This window comes from Myotis davidii, unplaced genomic scaffold, assembly GCF_000327345.1.
Source record: "Myotis davidii unplaced genomic scaffold, ASM32734v1 scaffold332, whole genome shotgun sequence".
In the NCBI taxonomy this organism is placed as follows: Eukaryota; Metazoa; Chordata; class Mammalia; order Chiroptera; family Vespertilionidae; genus Myotis; species Myotis davidii.
The window spans coordinates 5,658,700-5,669,486 of NW_006285779.1; the positions used below are offsets into that span (position 1 = coordinate 5,658,700).

At 40.5% G+C, this 10,787-nt stretch overlaps 1 protein-coding gene across 1 annotated transcript in view; it reads left to right on the top strand.

Annotated features, from left to right (window-relative positions):
• LOC102764410 (inactive heparanase-2) overlaps positions 1-10,787 on the top strand; it is a 136,292-nt gene that overhangs the window by 19,047 nt on the left and 106,458 nt on the right. Inside the window, exons 2-3 of the mRNA XM_015559363.1 lie at positions 1,055-1,161; positions 6,390-6,504. Of these exons, the coding sequence (XP_015414849.1) occupies positions 1,055-1,161; positions 6,390-6,504 (222 nt within the window). The remainder of the gene's footprint in view (positions 1-1,054; positions 1,162-6,389; positions 6,505-10,787) is intronic.

The following is a 10,787-nucleotide window of genomic DNA, read 5'->3' on the forward strand; positions in this document are numbered from 1 at the left end:
AAACCATATAGACAAACCTTTGTGTCAGCTCTGCTTTCAGAGGCTAAGCAGTGTGCAGCATTATCCCTAAGTACTGCCAGATTGCTTCCCAAAATATCTGAGCTCTGATTGGGATAGTTTGGCCAATCTCCAACTTGTGGATTAGATACTAGGCCATTTCAAAACGTCAGAGGGCCACCTTTTGACAAAAGGTTTTGCCTTTGCTTAGGAGACTGCTCCCTGTGTAGGATCTTTCACCTGTGGGTCAGTGATTTTTCTTTTTATGCTTACTGCAGTTACCTCAAAATGTGGTTATAATATGTACACATGCCCTGGTAATTGTAAAATACTTCTCCCAGACATTAATCTCTGTGGACTCTCATGATTGATGACTTTTGATGTATGGACAGTGCACTCATTCATGGATTTGCTGTAACAGAGTATTAAGAAAATTTGCTTTTACCCCTAGCTGGTTTTGCTCAGTGGATAGAGTGTTGACCTGTGAACTGAAGAGTCCCAGGTTTGATTCTGATCAAGGGCACATGCTCAGGTTGCTGGCTCAATCCCAAGAAGGGGGTGTGCAGCAGGCAGCCGATCAGTGATTCTCTTTCATTGATGTTTCTATCTCTCTCTCCCTTCCTCTCTTAAATCAATAAAAATGTATTTAAAAACAAAAAGAAAACTTGCTTCTCAGTGCTTGTTAATAAGGAAATATCATAGATTTATATCTTCTAGTGAAGGGTGTTGGAGTCAGTTTATGTCCTGGAATATGCACTTGTTCTCTTGTCACATTGGAGTAATTTAGGGAAAAGTGATTATTTCTTTTGGTGGACATGTGTCAGTATTAATTCTTGTGTGTGTATGTGTGTGTGTGTGTGTGTGTGTGTGTGTGTGTGTGTACATGCATGCATGTGCCAGGTCACTGTATGGGGTGCATTAAAATAAAAAAAGCATAGGTCCTTACCACCTGGGAGTAAGGGATTGCAGGAATTTCCTTAAGGGATGTGTGTTTCTTCTCATTGGAGACCAGCTTTTAATAATATCACTATTCCTTTCTGCTTTGTTGTGTGAACAGGTGGTTAATACATACACGCCAGGAAAGAAGATTTGGCTTGAAGGTGTGGTAACCACCTCAGCTGGAGGCACAAACAACCTATCAGATTCCTATGCTGCAGGATTCTTGTGAGTAACACTTTCAATTTCACTTCCAGGGACTTTGAGGAAAGAAGGATAGTGAGACTTCCATAGTTGCTCAGTATTCTGCCCTTGAGAGGGAGAGTTCATGTTGAAAATTCTTCAGCCACTTATTTGTGAATATGTTTAGCCATTCAATAAAGCAAGATTAGAGACTTCTCTAAATATGAAAATGCCAGGCATAGGCATCAGAACAAAATAGTAGCAACAGTAGTCATAAAATTAATAAAAAATTTATTTAATGTCTCCAGTGCAAAACATAGTGCTGACATTTTCTCATCTAATTTTCACCATAGTCCTGGGAGATGGGTAAGAGTAACACAGGGTTTTTGCCCTCCAAAATCTTAACATTGGAGGAAGGGAGACAAGATAAGTAAAGTCATAAAGATAAGTGCCATAATAATAATAATTTTAACTCTGTTGTGCTTAGTGTGTGCCAAGCACTGTTTAAAATGCTTTATATATGGCTAATAATTTAACAGCCAGTGAAGTAAGAACTGTTACTTTATCATGAAAGCCTAATATGCAAATTGACCAAATGGCAGAACGACCGGTCGCTATGAAATGCACTGACCACCAGGGGCAGATGCTCAACACAGGAGCTGCCACCAGCCCGCAGGCCCCAGGCCAGCCAAGGTGGGTGCCAGCGGGCGGCCCCCTGATTGCTCCGCAGGTCGCCCTGCAGATTGACCCTGATCACCAGCCAGGCCTAGGGACCCGACCCGCATGAACTTCATGCACCAGGCCTCTAGTTACTTTATAACAACCTAGTGAGATAAATACTATTATTAGTTAGTAGCAGAGATTGGACTCACACCCAGGCAGCGTGCTCCAGCCTCTTTGCCACTATATCAGACCACCTTTCCCTGAGCCTGTCTATAAAAGAAAAGTAATTGACATGCAAAGGAATCAAGGATTTCTCTGGGAGAATCAGGAAGGGCTTCATGGGAAAAGTAGCATTTGAATGGGACAAAGAGAGATTACTCTAATTTCTGTTGGTGGAGAATGGTGGTGACAGGACAGGGAGCATTCTCAGCTGAAGGAACAGGGGAGGGGAAATGTGTGACAAAAGCCTTGGCATCTGAGGGAATGTAGGAAGGCTGAGACTAAGGAGGGAGTTTACCATCAAATCACGAAAGGCCTTGAAGATCAGGCAAATGAAATGAAGCCTGTTCCGTATTCAGTGGCAAGCCAGTGAAGGTTTTGGAGGAGACACCTTCTGACCTATGTTTTAAAACATTGGCTTTGGCAATAGTACACTTAAAGAGTTTGGAGAGGCAAGGGATGGGAAAATGAACTTGAAGGTTATTGAAGTTTTCTGGAGAACAATTTAAGCCAGAAGAATAAGGACCTCTGACTGTCCTGCCAGTGTTACATAGCAGGGACAAATCCCTCAGGACCATGGGCTAATAACCTGTCCTGTCTAGTCTTACGGTCCTGGCTTTTGGCTAAGCAAGGTCTTCCTAAGAAGCTTATTTGACACATTTGTGAAGGAAAAATCAAGTCAGTCAGGTAGATTTGCCTTTACAGATGGAATCCTGCAAGTGCAGAGGAAGATAATGAGTCAATGTAATATACTGTGATACCCTGGGTCTTCTATCTATGTGTCCTCAGCACTTAACACTGAGTTGCACAGAAGAGATGAATGACATGGAGTGAATCAGCATTTGATAATGCTGCTGAGAGCCTTCTTTCAAAAATATACTCCTCACCAGGTTTCACTGTGAGCCCCGGGGCCAGGGTAAGAAGCCAGACTAGCAGTAGGTACTACAGGGGACCTCTTGGCATCAGCAGTGGTCTAGCTTTTGCTCAGCTGTTGCAAAAGAACTCTGCTGCAGAGCCCAGCAAACAGCCCCAGTGTACTAAGTGTTTTCATGAGCATTCTTCTCTTTAGGGGATGATGTGAAATGAGAAGTACCACAGACCTTCATGGAGGGAGCTGGAGAGAGACCTATCTTTAATGAGCATCAGCCAAATATCTCTGCAGTCATTTTGCAGAACACAGATTACATGGTTGTTTAGATTCTAGTCGTAGTTCAGACACCCATTGCTTAGTTGGCACAGACTATATGAAGACTAGCTCACTCTGCTCCTGGTTTTCCTTCTTACCTCTTTAGCACACATTTGCTCACAGCTTCACTGGCAGCTATCCAGCATTGTGTCCTTTGAGTTCAGTTCTCTTCAAGGTGCATAAATTGCTTCCTAGAAAAAAAAAAGTAAAGCATTATAGGAAGTTCCCGAAAGTTAGCAAGAAATAGGAAAAAAACATTTTTTTATCCTTTTTTCCCAATATATGGTATAACTGTGAGCTTACTGGTACACATATCCATGCAATCATGAATCAGAATTCTTCACTGCCAAGTATTCAAGGGTACTTTTTCCCATCAGGGCTTGGAGATTCTTTGATGCACTACAATGTACCCTTAGCGTACTACTGTGTCTCCAGCTTCTAGTAGTGTCTGGCACATATTAGATATGCAATACACTTATGCGGAATGAAAAATACTGGCTGCAGTAGCATCCTTGGTGAAATATTTCAGTCAGCTTACCCCTTTCTCTATTTGAGCATAAAAGGGAGACTTAGAACATCATGTATCTCTTCCTCTCAGGGCTTATTATTACTGGAAGAAGATGAAGATAACTTCAGTACTAACCATCCACTCTGAAAAGCCAGGGGGAAGCAGGAGTTCTGGCTATAGTCAATTTTGACTGCTGTGGGGATGTGCATATTGGATGTGGGTTTGGAGAAGAAGATGCATATTCTTCCCTTTTGTGTGAGAGTTCCTTCAAAACCTCCCCATATACTAGCAAAAACTCAGATTTACTAGTTAACATTTATTTTATATATATATATATATAAATCTTTGCAGGTGACTGTGCTAGGCTCTGTAGAGGTCACAAGTAGGAATTTGATACCATCCCTGTAAATGTGTATGTACAGGTATTTACATACCCAGTGCTTTACAAATGACTTACATAGTCATAGCACTTTTTAAATCTATCCTCTATGTTGAAAATAAGGCCTGGCATTTACAATTGATTAATTAATGTCCTTGAATGAATAATGAATGAACAAGTGGGAACTTTTCACATATAAAAATACCAAAATATGGTCTTGTGTTGACATCCAGATGCTGGTAGATATAGGGTCTCACATATACATGATGACATATTTACTCATCACTCTGTTTCTTCATTCACTCAACAAGGACAGGGCTAGAAAGGAGAATAACACACGTGTTTTTATAGATAAATACTTGTTAGATGTAGGCCCTGTTGTATTTGCCCTATTTTCACATTGAAAGAACACTGAGTTAGGAGGCATCCACCCAGAAGTCGTGTTATAGTTCTACTACAAGATATTTAGTAGTGTGTCTCAAAGGAAAAGCCAAAGCTGTTATCCTGATTTCATAGGGTTGCCAAATTAATAAAAATAATAAAGGCAAGTAGCTTAGGCGTGATATTTCAAAAGAATTTTTAATTCCCTGAGTTGCAATGTCCCAATTAAAACAAACAAAAAGGTTCTATTATATTATTGTTAAATTTTCTTTTATATTTAAAACTTTTGTGTTTTGTTTTGTATTTGTAACTCTAATTATCAGTAAATATTTGTTAGTTTTTATGAGAATAACATAATTGTCAATGTGAAAAATATTTGAAAATATCAATGATATTCATTCATAATATAAAAATTAGCAATGCTCTTCATTTCAGTAAGGGAAAACTTTCATTCTATAAGTCACTGGTTTGGAGCTCCATATGGTTTCAGATTTGGAAAATCACAACTATGCATAATATGTCTCTAGTATGCTGAATGGTGATTTTTAAAATTCCTAGGATCTAATTTGATCCAGATCATTTTCAACACAATAAAGGGTATTGAGCACCTACACTGTACTAGGAACAGTGATGGGTGTTTGGGGTACAAAGCTAAAACATATATCTGTTCTTGATGAATTTATAACCAACTGGGAGACAGCAGAGAAGTAAGCAAGTGATTGTCATTTAATGGGCTGGAAAAGGGTATGAATAAGAGTTCTGGGAGTACAGAGGAGGAAGGTACTACTTTGTGGTGGCAGAAGTTAGAAGGAGGCGACACTTGACTAGTAGATTAACAGGTGGAAAGAAATTTGCCAGATGAGATGGGTTAGAGGAAGAGAGGAAGGGAATACTGAGCAGAAGTTAAAATATAAAGACTCAGGTAAGCATGTGAAAGCAGGTGTATTTGGGCAGCCAAGAGTAGTTTTATGTAGCTTAGAGCCTGGGAAATGGGGGATAGGGTGAGAGAAAAGGAAAGAAGAAGTGACAGATGAAGCTAGACACATATCCTGAGAAAATATTATGAAATGCCTCAATATTATACTGAGAAGACTGAAGCTCTCAATCATATTTCTTACACTTATATTATTACGATTAGAAGTTTCCCTACGTTTCAGAAGTAGAAAGAGAAAGAGAAAAGAATGAACTGAATTTGTCAATAATGAAAGCAGAGTTAGCATGGGTGTTGGAAGAACCCAGAGAACAATATTTTTGGGAAAAAAACATGCCCTGGAAAGTGGGTGTTTGGCACAATGGGGTATGCAATAAGTGTTTGAGCAATGCAGGTCCTTCACTGTGATATGCATGTGATGGTAGCACACTTCAATCCCTGTATAGTTATGGTGTGAAGACAATTATTATTGCATCAACTGCTGATGGTAATATATGAGGGATACTAATGACTGTCCCACACTTGCACAGATCATCGGAGTATTTGAAATAGAGATACATGAAAGCCACATGCACAGTCATAAGGTGTAAGCAGGAGAGTTCAAGTGATGAAAAGTATAGTGTGTGTGCTCCTGTGATTGTGTATCCTGTGGCCAGGGGGTGATAATCATGTTTACAAGTGCCTATAGTGTTCATTTAAATATTGACTATTGCAGGAATAGAAAATAAATCATTAGCAACAAGCTATTTATGACCAAGGGCAATTCATTTTACTCTCCTGTATCTCTTTTTCTTTTCCTATAAAGTGAGAGGTAAGATTTGATAATTTCTAAAATCTCTTCCAGCTGGGTATTCAATGCTTAAAATAATCTTCTCCTTTAAAGTATGAGGTAAATTTGGTGGTGAGGGTGGTTAGTGTATATATGTGTGTGTTAGTCAGACTCTGTAGAATTTGTTATATGCTATTTAAAAATGTATTAATGTAGCTTTTCCCCCCTGCTTTTTAGATGGCTGAACACTTTAGGAATGCTGGCCAATCAGGGCATTGATGTTGTGATACGGCACTCATTTTTTGACCATGGATACAATCACCTCGTGGACCAGAATTTTAACCCATTACCAGTAAGTGTGAGATAAAGATTCCCAGCTCCTTCTCCATGTCATTCAGTTCTTTGGATTATGCCTTGTTCCACTCTGGGAGAATTCTTCTTCTGTTACCAGTTAATCTCATGAATTGGACAGAAGCATTCTTGACCCATTTCACAGACTTTTGGCTTTACCCCCCATCAACCACACCTCTACATGTGCATGTACACACACACACACACACACACATTTATATATATCGTATTTACTACTATAATTTTAAGAAATCTTGTGCAGTTGAGATTCCACATCTACTTGTGGCCTGTTTGAACTCTGCTTGAGAGTGAATTTTTCCAGATTGTTTTCTTTAATGCTAATAGGAGACATTAGTTAATGTCAGATACAACATGTTGAAAGCAGATGGGAGCATGCTGGCCAAAATCAGATACAGTAGGAGCCCATCCCTTGGAGAATGGCTGAATGAAGTACACTTACAGTTAGATGTTGATCCCTATGTGACATTGAGGGGATTTTTCCAGAGCACCAACTTCTCGAGCAAAGCAAAGGAAATGGAAAGAAAGCTAAGGAAGAATTGCAAAAGCAGAGACCTGGGTGTGTCCAGTGACTGACCAGTCCAAGAAATCCCATTTAGTCCAGAAAAACTGTGCTTACCAGAAATATTACCGGGGCCATCCTTTTCACAGATGTCTTGGTCATGATGCAAGGTCAGACTCCTCTCATTAACCCACAGAATGTTAGAGCTAGGATCCTCCTTCTAGATGATCTAGTTCCACCTCACATAACAGAGGGACTGATAACGTGGGGTGGGGAGGTGGCGAGAGGGCAGGTAGAGCCAGCCCTAGGGCCTGTCCTTGTGCCCTGGCCCAGTGCTCCCTGGGGGAGAATTTCTGCTCCCCCAGGGTCCACAGTAAACAAACCCAGTGGAACCAGTGAGTGTTACTGCCATTTGCTTCCCTCTGCCTAAGTCCAGGCCTGAGCCAGGAGGCCTCCAAGCCTGGAACAGAGAACAGCTTGGCCTCCAACAGCACCATTTCCATGTCTCAAAACAATCCCTCTAGTCAGAGTTCTGAACATTTATTGCATCACTTATTGCATATCACTCCAATTCAATCACAATATGGCACAGTTGCTTTTATTCAGAGAGCCACAATGTCTCTCTCAAAGTGTATATGTGCGTGTGTGTAGGGGAGGGGGGGGGCAGGGCTGGGTACAGAGGGATGGAGAGGGAAATTTTAGTTTGAACTACAGGGTTTTGTACTTGCTTTGAGCTCATAAACTTATAGAGATAAACAAAATAATAATTAGAAAAGTACATTAAACCAATATAATGTCATATGAAAATACTGATCATCAGATAGTGAGGAGGATACTAATAATAGGTAAGTGAATATATAAATAATAGAGTGCTATATAACAAGGAGTCAGTGGAGGCTCCTGGAAAGTGTGTGGAAGGAAGGCTTCTCTGAGAAGGTGACGTTGAAGCTAAGAGCCCAGTGAAAAGAAGGAGTCATATGGATTTTGCAGAAGAGCTTTCAGGAAGGAGGAGAGCTAGCATGAAGTCCTCACAGCAGACATGTTTGAGGAAACACAAGAATAGCTGAGTGACAGGGCCTGGCAGAGAAGGGGGGACTGGACATGAAGCCCCGCTGGAGTCAGAGCACATGGGGATTTTTAAGCTAATAGGAGTTTGAATTTTCCTGTAAGTAGTATGAAAAGTCATAGGATGGTTTTATGGAGGGAAGTAACATTTTTAAAAATCACCTTCATATAATTAATGCATCAAATGTGAGTTATAATTTCTTTAATATTGTGGACAATATTTAATTTATATACCACTTTCATATACACCAATAATGCTCTGAGCACTCTGTCTTCCCTTCCCTCTGTCCTTCCTTTTTTCTTTCTTTCCTTCTTGCTTTATTCCTTCCTTCCTTCATTCAAATCTTATTCACTCTTCTTGATCATGTGCAATGGGCCATTGTGATGAACCACAGAGAAAAGGCATGCTTATAATCTAATGAGGCATACTGAGAAATGGAAAATAAATAAACATGCGAACAAAATAATTATACTTTGGCATAATTACTCTGCAGAGTCTTATAGTATGACTATTTTTACTTATTTTGCTGAAGAAAAACTAAGATTATTAAGTGACTAATCCAAGGTCAGACAAGTAGTAAGAACTGGAATATAGGAGTCTATCAGCTCCAAATCCTGTTTTCTTTGCACCATGCTGCACCGTTTCTTGCAGTGCTCTTTGTTGTATCTATGCTATGGTCTGAGACCAATGTTTGCCTCAGAATTGGGTCCAGAGTTGGAAATAGGCATTTTCAGGAATTGAAGAGAAGAAAACCTAGACTAGAAAAAGATGGTATTTGGGTAACTAGACAGGCTTGATTTCTAGACCTGGACAATCCTGAATTCCAAAGCATGGCTCTGTGTAGGTTAAAGATGCAAGTCTTCATGGTTTTTTTCTCAAAATGAGAGTCGCTGCAGGTTGCTTCCTTAGAAAGCATGGCACAGAAGACCTCGGTTGATATGTGGTAGTAGCAGAGCTCACAGAAGCTCATAGGAAGCTAAAACAAATCCCACTGATTTAGCACAAACGAGCTGGGCAGCTGTATTTCTGGAAACACCAAGCTCTAATAAAGAAACCATATGTAAAATGCACTTAAAAAGGTAACAGTCTCTCTTTTTGTCTTTCTTTACACTAATAAATTCTGCACCTTATAAGTAGAGAACTTGGCAGCTGGGAGAGTGTGTCCTAAATCCCCTGGAGAAAGTTTACTAGGCTAGACCATGGCACCAACATGACAGGTCCTGCCAGCAGCCCCGGGAATGTGTAACAGAGACAGACATGGGAATTGTATAGGAGGCACTTCAGAGAGTTGTGCAGTTGATAACCAAACACTGCCAATAAAAATGTGTGGGTTTTATATTGCAACTAAATCTTCAAGAGAATTTGTAAAAAGCTTAGGAGATTACTGAATTGTTTTGATTGCCTCCCAGAAAAATCAGTATTTTCTATTCCACCTCCTTCAAATCTAGCTCAGTATATTTCAGGAAAAGTTTTTACTAGAAAACTAGTGGCCTGGTGCATGAAATTTCATGCACTAGTGGTGGGGAGGAGTCCCTCAGCCCAGCCTGCACCCTCTCACAGTCCCCCCCTCGCCCCTTACCGCCCTCCTGCAGTGGAGGTGGGAAAGGCTCTGGCCACCACTCCTGTGCTCACCAGCAGTGAGCTCGGCTTCAGGCTGAGCGGTGGGTGCTCCCCGTGTGGGAGCGCATAGCTCCTGCATTGTCTGCCCCCTGGTGGTCAGTGCATATCATAGCAACCAGTTGTTCCACCGTTTGGTCGATTTGCATATTAGGGTTTTATTATATAGGATAGCATTTTGTTTTTGTTAATGTTCTAGGATACATTTTAAAAAAGTGAGGATCATAGCCTAATGACTCCTTCTATATCTCATATTACCCTTCCACTGACTCAGTCAACTTTGACCCCAGTTTGTAGAATTTCAGCTCAGCTCTGACAAGGTCCTTCCAATAGCACCAGTCCAGTCTAAGGTAAGAGGTATTATGTGAGTGGCCCTTTAAAAACACACCAAAAACTTGTCTTCAAAAAAAGATAATTTTCAACTTCTTTGTGTTCTTTATGGTTCCTCCTCCAGAAAAGTACCAGCTCTCCTCCTGTTGTGAGATTTCCCTTCTCCAAGGAAGAGCAGAACATTAAGTTTAGCAGTGCTTCATCACTCTGCTCCCACCCTTTCCCCTGACCCCATGCCATTGGGAAAGAGGGAACGTGTGAGTCTCCACAGCCAGGCAGCCAGTCATGGGCTCCCTTGGGAGTAAAGGGTGTTTGTGCAGAAGAGATTTGCACATCCAGTGGACATAGTCCAGACCCCACCAGTTGTGGGCATTCTCCTAAGAGAGGGTTTTGGAATTTAGCTTGCTGCTTTTTTTTAAGAGCTTGATTTAAAGAGCTCTCAGGGAAAAGAATAGTGAATTACTAGTCAACATCTTTTTAACTCCCACGCCAGCCTAGCAAATACAATTCAATTAAAAAAACATTGACACTTCAAATGTGTCTAGTTCAGTGCTAGTATGCAGAAAAATAAGATATAGTTCCCTCATCTGCAGAGTTAACAATCTGGTGTGTGTTTGCATTTGAGGGATTACTATTTAGTCTTCTATTTAGAATAAAATAGAAAGCTAGTTCACATTGGGTTGCCTTTTTTATACTGAGTGTAGTGATGGAATATTTATATTTGCTGTCTGTTTTGTTGACTGTTCCTGTG